General features: G+C 34.9%; 1 protein-coding gene across 1 annotated transcript; it reads right to left on the bottom strand.

Moving 5' to 3' along the window:
- Nucleotides 1–2,378: 2,378 nt before the first annotated feature.
- Nucleotides 2,379–23,893, bottom strand: BTG4 (BTG anti-proliferation factor 4). The gene is made up of 5 exons (XM_006912827.1): nucleotides 23,694–23,893; nucleotides 23,092–23,229; nucleotides 22,299–22,497; nucleotides 20,332–20,486; nucleotides 2,379–2,534 (listed from the first exon to the last, which is right to left on the bottom strand). Exons 1-5 carry the CDS (start codon nucleotides 23,864–23,866, stop codon nucleotides 2,525–2,527), a joined length of 675 nt encoding a protein of 224 aa, XP_006912889.1. The 5' UTR covers nucleotides 23,867–23,893; the 3' UTR covers nucleotides 2,379–2,524.
- Between the last annotated feature and the right edge of the window lie 248 nt (nucleotides 23,894–24,141).

The following is a 24,141-nucleotide window of genomic DNA, read 5'->3' as shown; positions in this document are numbered from 1 at the left end:
GCTCACATTACCACCTTCCTGGAATTGGAAGTCAAAAGAGAATGTGGCTGGCTTGCGTTGAAGGTCTTTTTCAACTTGCCCACCTCCCAGGTGGAAGAGAATTAACAGAAAATGAGTGCATTCCTTTCAGTTGACCATGATGCAGGCCACTAGTAAACACAGTTCTATGAATACCCTTGAACTTGACCAGGGGTCGGCAAACTATAGCCCACAGACCAGCTCTAGTCTGCTATCTGTTTTTGTATGCCCACAGCTAAGAATGCTTTTACATTTGTAAATAATTGTGGGGGGAAATGTTGAAAGAAAAATAACATTTTCATGGAGTACTGTACAATATGTGCTATTCTAAATCTTTGGATATGTTAGCTCATTTAATCTTTACAAAAACCCAGTGAAGGAGGTGCTATTACTCATTTTATAAAAAAGGAAAGTGAAGCTTCTGAATAGGTCAAGTAAATGGTCAAGAATCATATTGCTAATGAGGAGTTCAGCTGGAATTCAGTCCCAGGGAGTCTTACCCCAGAGCCTGTGTTCTCAACCTGCTCTCCCATATGAAAAATTATACACTATGAAAGTAGTGCCAAAAGGGAGATGCAGGCACCATATTCTATGTATCATTGTGTATCAGAGAGGCAAGGAAAGGTTTTGTAGGAGAATGAGGCCACACTTCTATCATGAGGATAGGGAACACTAAATTTGAACCCCAATTTTGCCTCTTGGCTGGCAAAGTATAAAATATTTACTCCCTGACCCTTTACAGAAACAGTTTGCTGACCCCAGAACTCTGCCTCCCTTTGGGGGAGACTAAAAAGAGTATGGGCAGAGAGGTGGACCCTTCTTGGAGACTTCCCACCACTACTTTAATTTTCTTTGTTTTATAATTATATCGACTTTAAAATGTTGAAAGCAATTTTATATACACTGTCTTGTTTACAGTCAGAAACCCAAACTCTAATTCTATAAGATAGTGGAAGATTATGTTTTTATATAGATGAGAGAACTGATGCCCAAAGAAGTTAAGTGGATCTCCCAGGGTCTTATATAACCTGGACCAGAACTGAGGTCTTCCGACTGCTAGTTCATCATTCTTTCCTATGTCATGCTACCCAAGCCTTCTGTACATGACCTCTCAAGAACAAAATGATGATAGAAAATGTTTAAAGACTCAAGGCCCATTAGAGACAATTTTGTGGGAAATTAAGATTGCTGATACAGCTAACATTTACTGAGTACTTACTGTGCACCAGACATTGTTCTGAATACAATGCAACCCAATGAAATAAAAGAAAATTTGTTGCCATCTTTTTGGGACCCTCATTCTGTCATTCTAGCTCCTCTTCCTATTGACCAAGACCCAATCGCTTTTCCAGGAGAGCTGGAGGCACATATAGCACAGGATGACGGATGGGTGAATGGATGGTTGGATGGATGGATATACACCTTTTCCTAAGCTGAATTGTGTTATTGTTGTAGTTGTTGTTGTTGTCGTTGTTGTTGTTAATATACTGTTACTGTGCAGAAAAGTCAGTAAAATCATTACTGGTTCTTCTTGATCTCTGTAGCCCCCAAAAGCTCTTTGGAGGATTTCTCAAAACCTCAGATAATGCAGAAGGAAGAGCTGATAACTGTGCAATCCACAGATCTTTCCGCCAGGGAGTTTGTGGTTTACCAGTATGGCCTCTCCATCCTGCACCTCCTCATCCCCCAGCTTCACGTAAGTCTGGTTTCTTGCCTCTCTGTGGAACAGTCATCCTTGGAGCCAAGAAGGTCAGGGTGATCAGGAAGGAGGCTTTGAGGAGGCAAATATTACCTAGGATTAAGTACCTGGAGCAGGGAACTTTCTAGTCTCTCCCTTAAGGGGACCGATGGAGTCATTTTACCAAGCTAAAGCCTAATCTCTCAAATTATATTAATAATAAATAAAATGAATTAAGCACTTTACACATGCCGGAAAATTACTAATAATTTGCATAAATTAACTCATTTAATCTTCGCAAAACCCCTATAACATAAATATTACTATTTTTTCTCATTTTGAAACTGAAGAGGAAAGATACAGAAGGGTTGAGTAAACTTACCTGAGATCACACAACCAAAAGGTTAGAGCCAAGTTGGAATCCAGGCATGATGGCTCAGGAGCCCTGATGCCACTCTAGCCTACCTCCATTTAGAAAAGTAGTAAATTAATTCTTGTCATTGGCATAAATATCAAACACATAATTAAATACCCTTTTTACTTTCCTATGCTGTATTCGGAATCAACTTACCTTGTTACAATTTAAATTGACGTGCCAACGCATTTACTTCCCACTAACTTGGTGGTGCTATGTAGCTGAGCTGTATGAGCACTTTTTTTTTAGCAAAAGGATGGGTTTCGTTTTTGTTTCTTTGTTTATTATTCTTTTCAGGCTCCAGAAATAAACTTGCAGATTGCTTCTAGTCTTCCTGCCATGGAAGCCTCAGACAATGTCTTCCAAGATTCCTTCTTCTATCAGGTACTGTAAATTCAGCCCCAGATGTGGAGTTAAAGATTTCTAGGGTCTAGTAAAGTTAGACAGAAGCAAAAAAAAAAAAAACATTATAAAACATTTTTCTCTCTCCAGTCCAGACATATTTTATTGCCCCCTGGTAATAAATCATTTAGCTAAGGCATAATAAATGTCACCATGTAAGAGCTTTCTCTAATCAGCGAAATGAATATAGCCTGGCTGGTGCCCAGTGAATCCTAATGGCTTTGTGCCCATTAATGAATCTCTGTCATTATCAAAGCTGGTGATTCCAGACTAGTGTTTCCCGTAAAAGTCATGGTTCCAACTTCAGGAAATCCTGCATAATCAGCATCTTTCAACAGAAAGGAATATAAATTGTTCCTGTCCTGGTAGTCCCTCAAATATGTAGATTGCCAGTGCTTTGACAGAAACTCCAGGCCAGTGTATAAAGACCTTAAACGCTGATGACAGTACACAATGATTGTGAGAGGAGGAACTGCTAATCAATGTTAGAGGACTAGGAAATGGTTTGTATTAGACTAGTAGGTCTAGTAGGGGATTTAATAAGACCAAAAGTTATGCATATGTGGTACTCTCCAGGCATTATTTCACCTGATCTTCAGAACAATCTATAACGTAAGCAAGCATTTAATCCCATTTTACTGATGAGAAAACAAACCCGGGACGCATTGAGTGCTGTCTGCCAGACACTTGCATATGCCCATACACATTATCTCATTTACAACTTACAGCAACCCACCTCTAAGGGGTGGGTACTCTTATTGTCTCCATTTATGAGTTAGGAAACTGAGGCCCAGAGAGGCCAAATAACTTGTCCAAGATCTCAGTGTCAACAAGAGTTGAGACTTATGTCCAGGTGTATTTGACACCAAACTCATTTTTAACCACTAGTCTGTGCTGCCACAGCTGATTCCAGAAACAGATCTCAGACTGTCTGATGCCAAATCGCCTAAGGCTTTTCCGTGCCAACCTAATGCCTCTTAAGAGAATGAACAAAGGAGTTATTTCAAATCAATTAGGCAAGACAGGAGATTTGGGAACTCAATTATGATAAAGGCATGAAAGAAAAAGAGAGCCCGAGAGTCCTCTAATCCAATGATTCTCAAGCTGTGGTCCTTGGACCTCGTGCATCTACCACCTGGGGAGCTTGGTAAAAATGGAAACGCTGAGGCCCCACCTAAAGCCCACAGAACCAGAAATCCTGGGATGGACCCCAAGAATAGAATCATTCCCATTTGACTCTTATTCACACTAAAGTTTAGAACCATTATATAAGGAAACAGTGATACAAGAGTAATTTTGCTCTAAATTTCTAAGTTTGTTTTCTATAAGATGAGGGTAGCAGAAAAATTGGGAGACAGTGGAGAAAATGATTTATTCAGAGAGTTACTCTAAAACATTTTTTTCTCTTGTCATCTAAATCTTCCCTTCAGTAAATTTCCATTAAGCCCAGGGAGTCTCTGACTTTATAATTCTAAGTTATTTTAGACTCCATAAAACTAGAAAGAGAAAGAGGCATTGGAAATGTTCCCTGAAGTTGACGTCTCTGTGTTTGGGTATTTTTTCCACTCAGAGTGCTGAAAACACACTGTTTATTGGGAGAGAGTGTTTGGCATCTGTGGGAAGCTTCGTTCTGCTGTTGATCCACTGCCTGGCCCACATTGTTGCTGAGGACTTCCACCAAGACTCTGATCCCACATTTCTGAGGTCATTTTACAAGGTATCTATAATGTGCACAGGGCTTTTTGCTTCTCTTTCTCTGTGACTCAGATCCCATTCCCCAAAATAATAAATGCTATAAGCTTTGCAACATTTCAAATCTACTGAAGTCCTATTAGTGGACTTTGGTCCCTACTACCTGGCCAGGAAGAAGATTTTCCTGATCGAATTTTCTGTGATAGCATATGACAAAATGCATGCACCACTCTATAAGAATTCTGGAGAGAAGTGGTCTTCCTATGAGAACAGCATCACAACTGTCTTTGGATATTTCACTGTCGACACATAAGCGTCACCATAATTGCAAATGATAGTAGTAACCCATGGTGAGCACGAGTAAAGATGATAAATCTCAAGCTCCATTTCTCTTTCAAATATCATTTTAAAGCTTTAATAGCAAGTGCCTAGAAGTGGTACTGATCTGCCCCCCTCACCTTTTCCTTGACCAGGGATTGAAGGCCTATTTCAAGGAAGCATTCTCTATCACGCTGCAAATGTCAGCAGTTTCCTGGGACGGTAAACTGGACCAAAGCATAAGTGCTATTCTGCTGGAAGAGCAGCCCATATCTGAAAGAGGAAGAGATCTTCTCTCTAAACTTATTGAAAGGAAGTGCGAGTCTCACTTGGAGCCAGAGTCATCAGAAGAGGTAACTAATTTGTATAGCACAAGTTCTTGATTAAAATTGACTTCTTTACAGTGTAAATGTCTCAGTAAATAACCTATTCATATATTTCTGGCCTCCCTAGGAGGTACCCTGCCTTGACACTCAGCCTGCTTCTTAAACCACATATGACAACATTTTTTAAATCCTGTTTCCTACAGGGCAGACAGTAGGTACCTGGCTCTTTGAATCATGCATGGGGATTGCAAATGTGGCTCCACAGTCACGTAACTCATGTCCCACTAACATATTATCAATAGGTAACAATTCCATATGTAAAACTCACTGTTACTTAGAGACAAAATTTAGATGCCCCAGTGGTAGCCTATTTACCCAAACTTACTGTTTTGTGTGTGTGTGTGTGTGTGTGTGTGTGCGCACGCAAGCTTGACAGTGATGTTCTTAATATTGTGTTTTTAAAGCACTTTTATAAGATTATCATCTCAGCTATCTATTAAAAATATAAAATTTAAATCTGTGATCTTAAAAAGGTCATCTTCCATTAAAGGTCAGTTCATTCTTGAATTATAAATAAGAACATATCTTTTTTCATTATTTATATCAAACATTTTAAATTTCAAAGCTATTATGTATATAGTCTCATTCGATCCACCCAACAATCTTCCAAAATAGGTATCATAGTTTTAGTCACGTTTTATAGTTAAGGAGAGATTAAGCAATTTGCTCCAAATCATTAAGCAATTTGCCCCAAAGCTATTTGCTCCAATTAAGCAATTTGCTCCAATCATTAAGCAATTTGCTCCAAAGCTATTTGTTGTAGTGGATCTGACACTAGATGCCAGATCTCTTGACTCCTAAGCAAATTTTCCATATATATTTATCTGTAATCAAGTCTCAATAAGTTACTAAGTCAGAGATTTATTTTGTAGTTATGATGTAGATGGTGATGCTGATTATCTAGATCACAGGATTCTGTTACACCCCAGCTTCCACAAATCACAGAGAATGGCCAGTTCTCTGTCCTCCAGACAACAGCATTTGACACATATGATCACTTTCTTCTCCTTGGTACATGTTCTTCACTTGGCTCCCAGGACACCAGCCTCCTCTGATTTTTCTTCTTCCTCTTTGGCTGTTCCTTCTCAGTCTCCTTTGCCCATCACTCCTCTTCTTCCAGGCCTCTTTGGAGGGCCAGGATTCAGTTCTGTCCTCCCTTTTCTCTGTCTAAATTTATTTCCCTTGGGGCTCTCATCCATTTTCAGCTTTAAATCCCATCTATGTCAATGACTCAAATTTTTATCTGCAGCCCCAACCCAACTCTCTAACTCAACTCATGTATCAAACTGCTTACTAGCCATCTCCACCTAGATGTCTAATAAGTATCTCACCATATATATCTCAACATATCCTAAATCAATATTTTTTCCAGACCTGCTCCACTCAAAACCTTCCCCATCTCAGTTGATGACAACCCTATTCTTCCAGTTTTTCGGGCCAAAGTCTTCCTTGAAAATTCTTTCTCTGTTACATATGCCCCACAACTAATCCATCAGGAAATCCTGTTGCTCTACCTTTAGAGTATATCCAGAATCTGGCCATTTCTCAGCACCTGCACTACCAACCTAGTACAAGCCACCATCATCTTGTGCTTGGATTACTATAATACTTACTACCTGATCCCCCTGATTCCAACCTCACCTCTCTTCAGTCTAATCTCCACACAGTAGTCAGAGTGATCCTTTTAAAATGAAAATCACATCTGCTCAAAATCATGCCATGGCTCTCCATTTCAATTAGAGTAAAGCCAAAGAAGCCCAGTCCCCTAGTCTCCCACACCCTCACTTATTACTCTTCACATTCACTCAACTCCAACCATACTTTCCTCCTTGCTGTTCTTCAGACACACCAGGTACACCTCTCTCTTAACTGTTCCTTCTGCCTACAACACTTTTCTTTAAGGAAGTGGCCCTTAACTAGGAACAATTTTTCTCCCACAGGACATTTGGCATGTCTGGAGACATTTTTAATTGTCCTGACTCAGGAGAGGGGGTGTACTACTGTCAATTAGTGGGTAGAGGCCCAGGATACTGCTAAATATCCTACAATGCATAGGGTAGGCCCCACGACAAAAAAAAATTATCCATCCTAAAATGTCGGTAGTGCTGAGGTTGAGAAATCCTAGTCTAAGAAGTTAGAGCATGCCTGACTCCCTTACCTTTTTCATGTCTTTGTTCATGTGTCACCTCCTAAACGAGGCCTACTCTGACTAGCCTACCTTAATTTGCAACTCTTTACTCCCCCATTCATCAGCTTTTCCTTACTCTGGTCTACTTTTCTTTTTACACATCACTTAACATACTACCTAATTTACTTACTTATGCTTGTTTATTATTTTTCTTCCCTTGCTAGAATTTAAGCTCCACAAAGGCAGAGATGTTTGTTTTGTTTCCTGATATAGCCCACGTGCCAGGCTTATTGTAGGCTTTTGGTATATTTACTATGTTAATGAATAAACTTATATGGACCCTGATGCTAAATACTGAAACATTCCAATCTACCTGAGCTAACTATAGGGAAGATAATAGCAAACATTTATTACACACTAGATTTGCATGCATTATCTCATTTATTCTTTCCCATGCCCTTATAAGGCAGATGCTACTTTTATTCTTAACTTATAAAGAGGAAACTGAGGTTTAGAGGTGTTAAAAACAACTTGCTCAAGACAGAGATAGTTGTGGAGCTGGAATGAGTCCTCTGCCAACCACTATCTATGAAGAGGTCTCATTTTAAAAGCAGAATTATATATAGTGCTCTCAGGTCTACATTTTAGCTAAGAAGACCCAAGAGTACTTAAAAGAAATGGGAACGAAGGTATTAACTCTGTCCTCTACACTCTCTACAGTATATTAAGAAAAACAAAGATCTTTTCCTCTTCACCAGTATGGAACATTTCCTGAAAAGCATCCTTGCTGCAGAGCAACAAATCCCAAGAAAACCAAGAGATCAATTTGGGGGCGAAGATAAGGTGAGGTGCCCTTATGATCTACAGCATTAAGACTGTACTTTGCTACATACTTTGAAACTTTTTATTGTGTGTTTGGGACCAAATTTATAATTGAACATGTCAGCAGAACAAAGGATTGGAAATTAATGGCGGTATGAATAAGTTATATCAGAACTTTATTTAGGAGCTTTCCCAGTACATGCAGATGGTAGATTTTACATCTAAAAGTTCGAAAGGACCCAAGTGATCACAGACTTGATCCCTCTGCCTTTGAAGAGATAAGGCATTAATCCTAGAGAGCAGAAACTGAAACTCAGACTTGCCCCAGTTCACCCAGCTAGAAGGGTCCTCTGCCTTCTCACAGGGTTTCTTCTACTTACCATAATGATACCTACTGCTATTTTATAAAGGGTTGTTTGTTTTTTCATAAGCATTTAAAATGTTGTATCTTTAAAAATCAACAAATATAGAATATGTTCAACTTTAATACAAACCAGACTTCCAAAATAAGCATGTAAACATACACTGCCACCAGCAGTGGATAAGAGTTCTGGTTGTTCTTCATTATAACCACCATTTAATGTTTATCTTTTCTACTTTATCCATTCTTCTGGGTGTGTGTTTTAAATTTGCACTTCCTTGGTGGCCAGACAAATTGAGCATCTTTCATATATTTATGCACCTTTTGAATACCCTCTCTTGAGAAGTGCCTATTCAAGTGTTTTGCCCATTTTCCATTGGGTTGCCTATTTGATTTGTAGGAATTCTTTATTCTGAAACTATTCTCCCTCATTCTGTGGATTACCTTTTTATAAAAATAACTACATATGTTTCTTTTGTTTTATTTTTAGCTCTAGAAATAAAATGGTGATCTCATTTCAGTCTTCATGATTAAATGGTATTCAATACGTCAGTACAACATTCAATAAAGCTAAGAATTTTTTGAGTACCTATAACAGTCATGTATAAATCACAAATATATATTACAATCTTGGATGGATATATAGCATCACAAGAGCTAATATTTGGCACAGAAGATAAACATATTGACATTTTCACTGACTAAAAGATCATTAGACCACATGTCTTATTAAAATATTATTTAAAGGTATTGACTGAACCTCTTTCTAGAAATGTAAAATTTGTATATATTATCATTTGTCAGATTGACTAATATCTAAAATTGTCTGTTATCAAATCACACAAAGTGGTTAGATATATTAGCACACTGGTGATTTAGAATGAGAATATATAAAATATAGTCCATGTGGAATATACAAAATTCACTTTGGAGGACCTGGTTGGAATACCTCAAAAGAGATAAGCAGTCATCTGAAACTGAATTTTCAGAGTGGATTTGAGTGCCGGTCCAGAGGGACACAGCCATCACATAAATCAATGTAAGCCAAAAAAAAATTTTTTTTAATTCAAACTCCAAATCAAAAGCCTGCTCAAATTACAAATCCAATGCCAGCAATTCAAGCTGCTTCTCACATGGATAATTCTCTTTATTGTGCTCCAAAATGAATAGAAAATGGGATTTTTTAAATATATATAACAATTGTTATTGAGTCTCGAGCAATGCAAGGAAGGCAGACCAGTAAAGAAAACTTTAAACAGACACTATGTGGGTAGATAATGAATAACAAATTAGTGAATTCACTATCCAATTTATATTCAGTATTTGTTAGCCCTCCAAGTCTTTTGTCATAATTAAGAAATGTCCACACATGGCTGAAGATTTAAGTCCAAATCCAACCAAAATACTAATAAATCACTTTAGGGAAAGTAAAAAAACAGAGAAAACATGACAAGAAGCTTTACGATTAAGGTTTAACAAAGAGTTTTAAGTCAAGCTATAAGGAAGATCTGCTCAGAATCAACTCACTACATCTAACTCTTCTATTTCTCTCAACTTACACTGACTTTCAGCTCTCATTTCTTTGCTGCTAGAGGTTGATCACAGTCATTTAAAGTAGTCATTCAGGTTAAATTATTAGATTTGCCATCGGGCAAAGTAAGTACCAAATTTGTCAGCTTTAAAACTAAATGAAAGTTCCTATCTCAATGAAAATCACCAGCTGCCTTTGTAGCACAGATACCAATAAAATGTTCATTGCCCATAAGAATGGACTGTGACAGCTGTCTCCCGTCTCCTTATGAACTTTGAAGACTTCCCAGTACTGAGAAGGTAACTTAGTTTGTTATGATAAATATTGAGTGTGTATCTTTCAGAACTTTATTTAACTATTCATATACATTATGAAATATAGTTCCCAGAGATTAGAGTGAAGACTAAATATAGTTCCCAGAGATTATGCCAGACATGCAAGAATGTTTAGGATATTTAGGTCAAAAACTGTTCATATACATTATGAAATATAGTTCCCAGAGATTAGAGTGAAGACTAATTATGCCAGACATGCAAGACTGTTTAGGATAGTTAGGTCAAAAGTCCAGGGCCTCTAAAAGAAGTAGTAAAGAAAATGTCATACAGAAATTAAAGATCTTCCTTTTGTATTCTTATGCTTGACTGAGCAAGGCGCCTACCAAAACATGATCCTATTAACTTCCTGATTGACTTCTCGGGTCCTCTATCTGATTTCAGTAAGACACTAACAGTTGTTGGCTTTTAGTAAGCACATGCTTTCAAATGGAAATGCCATAGATTACAAGGCAGTGATCGTGTTCTCCTTCCTGCAGCCTTATGTGTATTTATTGCTGAATCAAATCAATAGCAATTTCTTTTTAAAAGTTTTGAGATTCTAGTTCTCCTTAAAGAATTAGCTTGTATGCACACAAATATACACACATACATGCACAGCCCACTGACCAGAAAAAAATAAGAAAACCTAAATGGGGGGAGGGGAGAGGTAGGTGGGGTAAAGGGGATCAAATATGTGGTGACAGAAAGAAATCTAACTATGGGAGGTGAACACACAGTATAAATATATATATATACCTTACTGCTAAAGTATACAGCTGAAACTTATTGGATTTTGTTAACCAATGTCACCATAAAAAATAAATAAACAAATAAATAAATAAGAAAACCTAAATAGATAAAGTTATATTTTATTAACTATTAATAAAAAGGACCCTTTCCTAAAGGTATAGTAATTGTTTTAAGATTTTTTTTTTTTTTAATTTTTAAAAGTGGTACATAGACTTCTGCTTCTAGGAAGATGAAATAGGCACACTTTTCTTTACTCCTCCCATCAGATACAACTAAAATCCCTGGATATATATATATATATACACACATATACATATATATACACATACATACATACATACATACATATATACACACACACACACACATACATATATACATATATATACACACAAGAGGATTCTGAAAGGTATAGAGAAGAAAATATGCCATCTAGGGAACTCAGAATGCAAGACAGGATATGGTGATGAACTCCACAGATTTTCTTTTTCTCTTATATATTTTTGACTTGGAAGTTAAAAAGTCAGCAACCCATAAACACCAATGGGCACAGACCAAAAAAGCACCCCCAAAGTCTGTTCTCTCTAGCCAAAGGAATAAGAAAGGGGCAGTCTAGCAAGACAAAACTTTTAGATGATAACTGTTTTATTCCAGCCAAATATCATAGACAAAAAAAAAAAAAAAACTGTCTCCATCCACACAAGCAAAATTTGAGTAGGAAGTCTAGGCTTCCCCCCTCTGCAGACTGTACCAGGCACCCTAACCTCCTTCTGTGGTTGTGTCAGAAGAGACCAAGGACAGAGATGAGAATTTTCATCTTTTCATCCACATAGGGCATAACAACCCCAATTCACACCATGATGTCAGTGGAGACCACATGGGAAATCTAGACATCTACCAACATATGGCAGTAATGAGTCCCCTCACCACCACCTCCTTACTGGAGTGGCATCAGCAAAGGCCAAGTAAAGAGTCAGAACTTTCACCATTGCCCATTGGTGATGAGGCCACCCTCACCAAAGTATTAGTGGAAACCACATGGGGAGCTGGAACTCCCATAACTGTCTAGCAGGTATGTGGAATGCCTTCCTTGGGTGTTAGTGGAGGCCAAGTGGAGAACCTGGACTGTTATCTCCCACTAGGCAATAACAAAGCAGCACCCTCTGTACCACCCCGCCCCTGCACTGGGATGGTGCCAAAGGAAATCAGCTAACCAAGTTTAAATAAGAGTTCAAATCTTATAACATAATAACAAAAATGTATAGGTTTCAGTCAAAAATCACTTATACTAAGAACCAGAAAGACATAAAACTGAGTGAAAAAAGACAATAGAGGCCAACACCAAGATGACAAATATATTAGAATTATATGACAAAGATTTTAAAGGTGCCATCATAAAAAATGATTCAACAAGCAATTATGAATATGCTTGAAACAAATAAAAAAATAGAATCTCAGCAAGGAACTATAAAGTCATAAGCAAAGAAATAGAAGACAAAGAAGAATCAAATGGAAATTTTAGAATTAAAAATACAGAAAACAAAAGAAAAAGCTCACTGGATAAACTTAACGGTAAAATGGAAGCAATAAAGGGAGGGAAGTTAGTGGGTTTTTAGATAGAACAACAGAAGTTACCCATTCTGAATAACAGAGAGAAAAAAGACTGAATGGATGAATGTATAGTGCCTTGAGGACCTATAACAGATGATACTATAACAGATGCTCTAGTATTCAAGTCATCAAAGTCTCAAGAGAAGAGAAAGCACGTAAGCTGTAAAAGTACTCAAAGAAATGATGGCTGAAAACTTCTTAAATTTGAAACAAGACAAAAACCTACAGATTCAAGGAACTGAGTGAATTCTAAATAGAATTAACCCAAACAAATCCACACCAAGACACATCATAAGTAAACTTCTGAAAACTAAAAGCAGAGAAAAAAATCTTGAAAGCTGCCAGAGAAAAATGAGACCTTACCTATAAACAAAAAATATTTGCCTGACAGCAGATTTCCGATTAGAAACCATAGAAGCCAGGAAAAACTGGCACATTTTTCTAGCACTGAAAGATGCTAGAATTAATCCAGAATTCTATACCAGTGGAAAATATTCCAGAATTTTATAATCGGTGAAAATATTCTTCGGGAATGAAGAATGAAATGAAAAAAAAAATCAATAAATTCACAAGCTAAGGAAAACTAAGAATATGTCATTAGCCAACGTACCCTAAGAGGCATGCTAAAGGAAATTCTTTAAAAAGAAACAAAAGACAACAAAAAAGAAGCTAGAAACATCGGGAAGTAAGAACATGGCAATCAAAAATAAAGATAAATACAATATACTTTGCTTCTCTTCTTGAGTTTTCTAAATTGTTTGACAGTTGAAGTAAAAATTATAACACTGTCTGATGTGGCTCTAGATGTATGTAGAGAAAATATTTAATACAATTATAAAGGGAGGAAGATAAGGAAACATAAAGGGAATTCAGGTTTCTATACTTCTTATGAACTGATAAAATGACAACACTGGTAGACCATACAAATTATGTACATAATGCAATACCTGAGGCAACCACTAAGAAAACTATATAAAGAAATGCATGCAAAAACACTATAGATAATCCTAAATGGAATTCTAACAAATGTTCAAATAACCCGCAGGAAGACAAAGAAAAGAAAACAATTGAAAAACAGAACAAACAGAAAACAAAAAATTAAATGACAGACTTAAGACCTAACATATCTATAATTATAATAAATGTAAATATTCTAAATATACCAATTAAAAGATAGGAATTTGCAAAAAATATGACTCAGCTATATACTGTCTACAAGAAACTCACTTCAGATATAACAATATAAGCAGACGGAAAGTAAAAGGAGGAAAAAGATACACCATGTGCTCATTAATCAAAAGAAAGCAGGAGTGGCTATATTAATATCAGATGAAGTGACATCAAGGCAAAGTAAATTACCAGAAACAGAGATAGACATTTTATAATGATAAAAGGGTCAGTCTACCAAGAAGACATAGCAGTCTTAAACGTGTATACACAAAACAGAGCTGCACCATATGTAAAACAAAAATGGATAGAACCAAAAGAAGAAATAGACATCTCACAATTATAGCTGGAGACCTCAACACCACCACCACCCCCCTCCCCAAATATTTATAGAACAACTAGACAGAAAATCAGCGAGGATATAAAAGAACTCAATACCATCAATCGATAGTACTAATGAACATTTATGGAACACATCCCAAACAACAACAGGATACATTCTTTTCATGTGTCCAATGAACATGTATCAAGATAAACCATTTCTTCAAGTATAGGACAAATTTAAAATAATTGAAAATACATACATTATATTTCCAACTAGAATGGAATCAGTTAGAAATCACTAACAAAAATAAGAGATAAGTCTCAAAACACTTAGAAATAAAAAATATACTTCTAAATAATCCAAGAGTCAAAGAAAAATTTTAAAATACATTAAACTGAATGGCAATGAAAAGTCAACATATCAAAATTTGTGGGACATGGCTCAAGCAGTGCTGAGAGGGAAATTTATAGTAACTACGTTAGAAAAGAGAAAAAGTCTCAAACCAATAATCTAAGCTCTTATCTCAAGAACCTAGAATAAGAAGAGCTAAATAAACCCAAAGCAAGCAGAAGGAAGAGAATAATAAAGAGCAGATATTGATAAAATTGAAAAGAGGGGGAAAAAAATCAATAAAACAAAAAAGTTTTCTTTTGAACGTTTGATAAAATTAAAAACCTCTAGCAAGACTGACAATGAAAAAGAGAGAGAATACTCAAATTACTAATATCAGAAATCAATGTATGGATATCACCAAAGACCCTATAAACATCAAAAGGATAATACGGAAACACGAACAACTACAAAAAATAAATTTCACAAATAAAATAAACCAATTACTCAAAATATATGAGCTACCACAACTCATCCAATATAAAAGAGACCATTTGAATAGCCTTACAACCATTAAGGAAATTGGACTCATAATTTTAAAATTCCCAAAGAAGAAATCTCCAAGTCCAGATGGCTTCACCATGTAATTCTACCAAATATTTAAAAACGGAATTAACACCAATTGTGCACAATCTCTTCCACAAAATAGGAGAGGGATCACTTCTCAAGTTGTTTTATGAAGTATTAGCATACATAAATATGTTATATTTATATAGCTATTTATAGTATATTTATATTATTGCCCTGATACCAAATGAAAGACAATACAAAAAAAAAACCTACAGACCAATATTATTGATGAGTATAGATGAAAAAATTCTTAAAATATTAGCAAATAAAATTCAGCAATATATAAAAATAATAATACACCACAATCAAGTGGGCTTCATTCCATAGATGCAAAGTTGATTCACTATTCAAAAAACCAATATAATCTGCCTATCAACAGGCTAAACAGAAAAACCACAAAGTAATATCAATGGATGCAGAAAAAGCATTTGACAAAATTCAAAATAGCATTTGACAAAATTTGACCCATTTATAATTAAAGCTCAGAAAAATAGGAATACAAGAGAAGTCCCTCAATTTGATATAAGAACATCTACAAAAATGGTAAGTATCTGCTTAATGGTGAAAGATTGACTGCTTTCCCTTAAGATTAGAACAAGGCAAGGATGTCTGTTCTCCCTGCTCTCATTCAACCTGGTACTGGAAGTTCTAACCACTACAACAAGGCAAGAAAAGAAAAAAAGAAAGGCAAGGCAAGGCAAAGGCAAGGCAAAGGCAAGACATCCAGATTGGAAAGGAAGAAATGAAACTGTCCCTATGTGCAGATATCATTATTATCCATGTAGAAAATCCCAAGGAATCTACAAAAATAAAAATAAAAATAAAGTCTTTGGAACTAATGAGTTCAGCAAGGTAACAAGACAAAAGGTAAACATACAAAAGTCAATTGTATTTATATATATTACCAATAAACACATGGATACGAAAATTAAAAATATGACACTAATTATAACTACTCAAAAAAAATGAAGTTCTTAGATACAAATCTAAGTATGTGTATAAGACTTACATGCTAAAAATTACAAAATGCTGATGAAAGAAATCAAAGATAATTTAACTAAATGGAGAGACATATTGTGTTCTTGGACTGAAAGTAGTAGAGAGGATTTTCTCCAAACTGATATACAGATTTAAAGCAATTTCTTTTGAAATCTCAGCAAGATTTTTAAATGTATATAGAAAGATTATTCTAAAATTTTTATGGAAAGGAAAAGGAATTAAAATAGCTAAAACAACTTTTACAAGAATAAAGTAGGAAGAATAAATCTACCCAATTTGAAGACTTACATGGCTACTGTAATCAAGACTGCATAGTATTGTCAGGAAAAAAACATACGAATCAAGGGAACAGAATAAAGAAGTAGACCCACACATATACGCCAAACTGAATTTTCACAAATGCTAAAACAATTCAATAGAGGAAAGATAGCTTTTTGAGCAAAAGGTACTGGAGCAAGTGGATATTCACAGAAGTGGAGGGCAGTAATGAACTTCAACTGACATCTCACCACTCATACAAAATGTAACTCAAAATAGATCACAGACTTAAATGTAAAACTATAAGACTTTTAGAGGGAATAGAATAAAATCAGAATCTAGGGCTGGTCAGAGAGATTACACTTGAAACTGAAGCACAATCCATAAAAGAGAAAAATTAATGAATCAGACTTCATTAAAATTAAAATTTTTGCTCTGCAAAATATCCTATTAAAAAGATAAAAAGACACTACAAACTGAAAACTATTTTTAAACCACATATCTGACAAAGGACCAGTATCTAGAATACATAAAGAACTTCCAAACTCAATGATTAAAAATAAAAATGCAAACAATTCAATTTAAAAAATGGACAGAAGACATGTAGACATTTCGCCACAGAGAATATACAGATAATAAACATGAAAAGATGTTCGACATCACTAGCAATCAAGGAAAGGTAAATTAAAACTACAGTGAGGTGATACTTTTTTTATTTTAGCCATTCTATTAAGTATGTAGAACACCAAAGGCTGGCACAGATATGGAGAAACAGGATATATACATTGCTGGTGAGAATATAAAATGGTATAGCCACTCTGCAAAACAGTTTGGCAGTTTCTTAAAAATCTAAACATGAAACTACCATATGACCCACCATTGCACTCTGAAGCATTTATCCCAGAGGAATAGAAACTTATGTTTCCATGTAGCAGCTTTATTCATAATCCCCCCAACTAGAAACAACCGGTTGTCATCCTTCAACGGTAAACGGTTGAACAAATCTTGGTATATCCATACCATGAAATACTACTCAGCAATAATAAGGAACAAATTAATACATGCAACAACCTGGGTGAATCTCCAGAGAACTATGCTTAGTGGAAAAAAGAAAAAGCCAATCCCAAAAGGTTACTTACAGTACGATGCCATTTATAACATTCTTGAGGTAAAAAAATTATAGAAATGGGGAACAGATTAGTGGTCGCCAGAGGGTTAAGGAAGGGATGAGAGTGGGAGGGAAGTGCGTGTGACTATAGAAGGGCAACAAGAGGGATGCTTGTGGGTGGTGGAAATGTTCTGTATCTTGACTGCATCAATGCCAATTTTATTTTAGTATAGTTTCACAAAATATTACTATGGGTGGGAATTGGGTAAATAGTACACAGGATCTATTTATTATCTGTATGTGAATCTACAATTCTCTCAAAAAAATTGATTTTTAAAAAAGAAAAAGAGTAGTACATACTCCAAAAATCTCAAAAAGCAGACTAGGAGGATCTAATCTGTTTATTATACTGATGTACTAATAGATACAGTATTCATTTATCTGGGGGCTTTTCAAATATATTGACTACTTTTAACCAATAAAAAAAATGTATAATTCATTATATTTTCCCCTACACATTTGCTTCAAGGCCATATGACAAGCGGTAAAAAATGCAGAACTAAAGCTCTGGCCCAAATCTTACCATGGTGATCAAATTGATTTCTTCTTGAGTAGCAACTTGGAAAATTTATTTTAGTGGCCATCTCTAATACTGTGTTGCATAGAATTTTAAGCAAATTTCTGCACCCAAATAAGAATATTGTGATTGATTAGGGTATGGGATACAGGACTGTAATACATGTGCCACAGATTTCTCAACTCTGTTGGCTGGAAGAAGGTTTTTTTTAAGCCAACCTCACAAACTTCAGGAGACTCTTTGTTAATAAATCCTTCTGTGTAAAGTTTCTTAGAAACCCATTCTCCTGTCACACCTAAGTATTAAGTTATGTTCTACCTACAGTAACTATTTAATACAGTTCTCTTTCATTTTTTTAGTTTAACGAATTGTACATGTGAATAACACCTACAGAGAAAGTCATTAATTGAAGTGCAAAATGACATCATTATGGAATAAATAAGGTAGAAGCAAGAAAGACTTGCCAGGGCTGAGAGTCAAACTGGCAGAAAGAAGGCTTAAGACAAGCATGGTTTAAAAAAAAAAAAATGAAAGATATAAAAGTGGTCAGATAAATTATGGTTATGACAGACAAAAAATAATGCAGAATAAGCAGAGTTGGTATTCCTAAAATGGATGGACAAAGAAAATATTCAAAGGTAATATTGCAGAAGATTGCTCTAGAAAAATTAAACCTGCAGGTCAGAAATGTTTCAGGGAAAATTGATACAGAATGATGGACTGAGACATAGACTTCAAGTATAGGCATACCTTAGAGATACTGCAGTTTGGGCTCCGTAATAAAGTATCGCAAAAAAGCAAGTCCATTTTTTTTGCTGGGGGAGGGTCTTGCCTTCCATTTGTTTAAAAAAAAAAAAAAAACCTGTGAAGCACAACAAAGTGACATGCAATAAAACAAGGTATGCCTATATAAAGAGAACTTTTCAGTGGTAGGCAAAGGAAGTCACCTAAAGAAGTAAATGTACATGTTTGTGCAAGTGGGAGGGATTGGGAAAATCAAGGTGGTCTCGCATTTCTCCACAGCAACATAAAAATGCCAGAAACATGAGAAGTGCAATGTCCACAAAGTTATAAGGGAAAGAAAGTATGCCCTAAGATTTTAGTACTCAGCCAAGTTGTCCTTCAAGTATAAATGGACAGAGATAGTCTCAGGCACAACTGTACTCACAGAATATAGCACTTATGAGCCATTTATGAAAAAGCTGCCTAACAATAAAATCCACCTAACCAAAGATGAATCAAAATAGATTTTACATATATAAAAGTTTATTAATGAGCACTGAATCATTTTAAATATAGAACTAAGAAAAAACAACTATAAGAATAATTGTTTTAGGATGGAACATAAATGTTAAACCTTGACATTAAAAATGTTACATATTTGAAACGAATATAATGTTATATGTCAATTACACCTCAGTTTTTTAAAAATAACATGGGAAATAAAGGACAAGGAAAAAATGTGTGCTAATTTCTGCAGTTTACAGAGCAACAACGAATACCGTATAAAATTTAAAAAAAAAAACTTTTAAAGACTGTTCAGCCTCCTGATGATTTCCATTTTTTGTTTTTTGTTTTTTTAAAAAAAAATAAAATAAAGAAGACTTTCAAGAAATAAAATAATTTGTGATAGAAAAAGCTTATAAATATTTCAACAATTTTTTCAGTTTCACTTTAGGTTTCTTTGCTTCGTTAAGATCAAGTAAAATTAAATCTAAATATTTAACAAGTAGTGCCTATAGTATATATATACTATATAGTAAGTATATAGATCTTACATTTGCATATATACGATAACTGGAAAGATGGTCACCATTTAGTGTTAATAGTAATTTCTGGCTGAGTAGAATCAATTTTTATTTTCTTGGTGCTATGTTTTTCTGCTTAACTTGAATTCTTTATGAGCATATATCACACTTATAAAATAAGTCACTATTATTAAGTCTATTAAGAGGTTTAGAAATGAACCTCTTAAAGAGTAATTTTCAAACATGCTGTCACTGGCCTTATGAAATAAAACAGAGATGGCAGGTAATAAAGTAGAACCAGAATACTAGATTATAAGGATCACTCTTCTGTAAATGAAGATCTACATTTTTTTGAATAACTAATGAAGAAACACAAACTTTTAAAATTTTCTTACAATAAATTGAACTAGAAATATATTAAAAACACAATACGTTTATTTAAACTATCACTTTTCATAATTCATTGAATCTTATCACAGGTCAATATCTTTATTATATTACCTTATTGGGTACATTCATTAGTGTTACATAAAACTTCATATCAAATTAAATAAGAATTAAAAGTACAGCTAAGAACATAGTAATGATCTGCATGAAGACTCATCTTCATGCAGCCTAGTCCCTAATATGGTTAATTTTTCTGTTTCATGGGCCTCTCAACCTTAGACCAGTTTCATTTTAGAGAAAATAAAGTAGCTCCCTGAGCTCTATCCCACCCAGTTCCCAGCCTCTGCATTATCTGTTCATGTTGACCCAGTGGTACCTGTCCACCCGGGGTACAGCAGCAGGCCTGTGACCCTTAAGGTTCTTATGTAACACATGGTGAGTATTTCCTAGGAGGGCCATACGGCCATTCGCCATATTCTTTTTGCGGGTGATTTGGAACCAAGATTGAAAAGGCTGTTTCAAGTTTTCAACCTGAAAAAAAGAGGCGGGGGGGCCAGGTATGAAGCTCTTCCGTAAACTAATAAACTAGCTCTGAGGATTAAACGAAACCCATAACTCAGAAATTACACCATTCAGAAACATAAGAAGTACAAATAAATAGAAATGGAAGTAGATAATCATGTTTGGAAAACTGGCTAGCATTTGGGGGTGGCGGTAATAAAGTCAGTCACTTCGTACCTTTTAACAAAATCAATTCTTTACTCCAAATAAAAATTTTAAAAACACATTTATGCAAATTTCTATATATTCTTAAGTTATCCCTTGCTTCATCCCACCTCACAGGCCCAACCCAAAACTGTCTAATCATGATCTCTGGGTCTGGAAATATCCATTTTAAAGATGCTAAATGACCAATATAGATGTTTTACAGACCACATTGCTCTAGAAGAATATAGCTGACTATAGATCTGATCCCTAAATGGAAGATGATCTTTCTAAACATAAAAATATAATTGTCCAAATATTTCACTACATAATTTTAAACTTTTATACTTATAGAAATTTATATATATCTTTGTGTATATGTATATGTGTGTGTTTACATGTGTTTATATATATATATATATAAACAAGCTGGGGAAAATATTTGCCAGTAATATGAGAGAGTCAAAATGCTATAATAATACATTGATTATTCAGAGCCTATAATACATTCAGACCTCAAATAACTGGGTGAAGATGAGAAAATTCATAAGATAGTAAATACCAAACATTTGGGGATGTGGAGTTTTTTTATATTTAATGTAATTAATAATATCTGCAATAGTATTGTTTTCAGACTATTTTTAAATGAGAATACCCAATTTTAGGGAAAATGATAAACATTTTTACATAAAATTTATTATATTACAAATAAATACAACTTTCAGAAGATGCTTTGGACATATATTGAGAATGAGTAGAATGTCCATACCCAATGACCCAGTAATTCCATGTCTGAGAATTAAGTCTCCAGAAATAATTTAAAATTCAGACATCTCTGTATAAATTATCAACCTTTACATATCACAACAATATGGAAACAATCAAGATATCTGCCAATAGTAGATTAACTAAGTAAATTACTAGAAAAGCAAATAAATATTAAAGTGTTAAATATTTAGATTACTTTAATGTGTTGATACACAAGTGATTAATTGAAGAAAACATACAAACAAGTATATACATACAAAGTGTCAACAAGAGATCCTCTCTAGATCAGTGTTTTTCAAACTGTGGATTGTCACCACTAGTGAGTCATGAAAAAGATTTAGGTGGTTGAAGTTAACTTAATACAAGTGTTGGGGACATTGTAGCTAGCAAGGATAAGTATTATTTCATGAAACCTATTTCCACAATACAGCTATGCATATCTTTCTATAGGCTGTGGCCAAAAAAAAAACTTTTTTTTTTTTCAATTTTTCTGGTGGTATGAATGCAGACTTTTGACCATTTGTTAATATTCTAAATTTCCTATGAGTGGTATGTTGTTTATTGTCAAAAAGCCCACTGATTTTAGTATTTAATTCTGAAGAAATTTGAGTGAAAAGAAACTTATGTTCAAATATTATACAGAAAAATGGAATTGCAAAAGGTGGTAGAGATCCTGAGCACTCAGCCAAGTAGAAGAACTACACATAGAAGAAAATAAAGTTTTGCCAGAATATCAAAATTGTGATTTTAATCTTTATAGTTGTTTTTTCTATATTTTCCAATTGTTTGTTTCTTTGCTTTTATGGTGAGCATATTCTTTTTAGAATAAGAATAGAAAAGAAAAAAAAAAAAACCTGAAACATACTTTACCTGATAGATACTCTTTGGATTGCTGACTTTAGGAATTATCTGAGGTTCTTTGTTACTACTTTCCTCATCGGAGGAATTGCCAGAGGAGTAGTCTAGTGTGGCTCTACTCACAGCATAACTGACTTGTTGGGAGAGTTCCCATTCCTCCCATCTGCCTTTGAAAGAAGCAATTGTAAATGGATGGTTTTTCTCACCATACCTAAGTAGGAAAGGACAGGAAATTATTCATTAGGGATTCAATTTCTCAGAGTTTTATCTCTAAACTTTTCTGAAGACAACACGCTAACATACAAAGAGTTGTTTAAAAAATAAATTGAAATGACTTTACAGCAAAGCAGATTGAGAGACATTATGACCTTCAGCTACTACACTGTTGTAATTAGTGGGAGTATACTGTAAGAGCCATCTCAGTTAATTGCTCAGAAAAAGACAACCACTAGTTTCTTTTAATTCAACTTATGTGCTCAATTGCCCAATGGTAGCTAATTCCTCTTCTCCCTTGATATTGTCTATAATACTTAGACGTTATATAATCTATTGGGAATAGGGCACAGGGATTAAAATTAAATTTCAAATATTTTGCAAAATCTTTGTGCTTTCCACTCTATCCACTCTTACTGGAAGTGTGTTGTCTAATAAAGTTTATATCTAAAATCTTAACCAATCGATGCCATCACTACTAACCCAAGGCTTTAGAGCATCATCCTGAAAGCTGTATAGAGCTAACTAAATAACCTAAGGTTTCCAGGTGTCACAGAGCACACACACTCTTAACTCCAATGAGATTACTCACCTACAGCAAACTTCAAAGGGATCTACCCATATAGTCATCTCCTTTGGAAGTCCCAGGTGAGAAAAGTCTACATTACTTTCAGCACAAGCCCTTTGTAGAATGGGATCTTTATTCTGACTATTGTTTATCCTGATACACCTTAAAAAAAACAAGGAAAGGGAAACAAAGGCATGGTAACAGGTGCTTTAGCAGAAGAATCCTGTTTTAGGCATACTACTCCAATATGCACAGCTCCCACTTCACCCCTGCTTATCACAGACCCCTTTCCCAACCTCCAGTATTATAAGTAAGAGTAAAATATCAACTTTTCTCACAGCAACTCAGAATATGAGTTGCATCACTACGTCACACAGTTCACTGAATGTGCACTGCATATCTTTCAAGCTAAACATGTTAGAAATTGTTTAATCCACTTCATACAAGGGGTTTGTTCTATAATTTGGAACTGTCACCTGCTGCATCTCTTTCTTTCAAGCCCACGTTCACACAAATAAATTTGAGCCCATAAAACTTTCATTATTCATAGACTGCCAACAAAATCATTCCCAATGGTTATTACTTTCTTGTTACTTTCCTTTGCCGTACCACATACTAGATCTCACCTGAAGGCTTGCCCTTTAGAAGGGCAATCAGAGTGCCAGTGACTTCTGTATGTTTCAAACAAGATGGTCATCAGCTTTTCTGCAAAGTTTTCTACTTGCTGTTTACTCAATTTATCGTGTTTTTTCACCAGTCTTGTGACAAAGAAAACTGTTGTTGCAATTTCATCTCTCATGATTCAAGGAAAAATCTATGAGGAGGTCTGCAACCATTAAAAGGAAGCAAGAAGAAATTAAATACAAACAAGGGTCTAACTTCTTAATATGTAATTGCCATTTGGAAATTTTATATACCTTAACTTTAAAACAGAAATCATTTACTAGTCTTTAATGAACTAAATTAGCACATCAATACTATATATCAACAAAACAGCCAAGAATATCAGTTCCTTAACTAGCTAGTTTTTAACGGCTTTCAAAGAAAAAAAAAACACTTTTAAAACTTTAATAC

Source organism: Pteropus alecto, unplaced genomic scaffold, assembly GCF_000325575.1.
Source record: "Pteropus alecto unplaced genomic scaffold, ASM32557v1 scaffold224, whole genome shotgun sequence".
Classification (NCBI taxonomy): Eukaryota; Metazoa; Chordata; class Mammalia; order Chiroptera; family Pteropodidae; genus Pteropus; species Pteropus alecto.
Note: the sequence above shows the minus strand (reverse complement) of the source record. Positions and strands in the feature narration are given on the sequence as shown.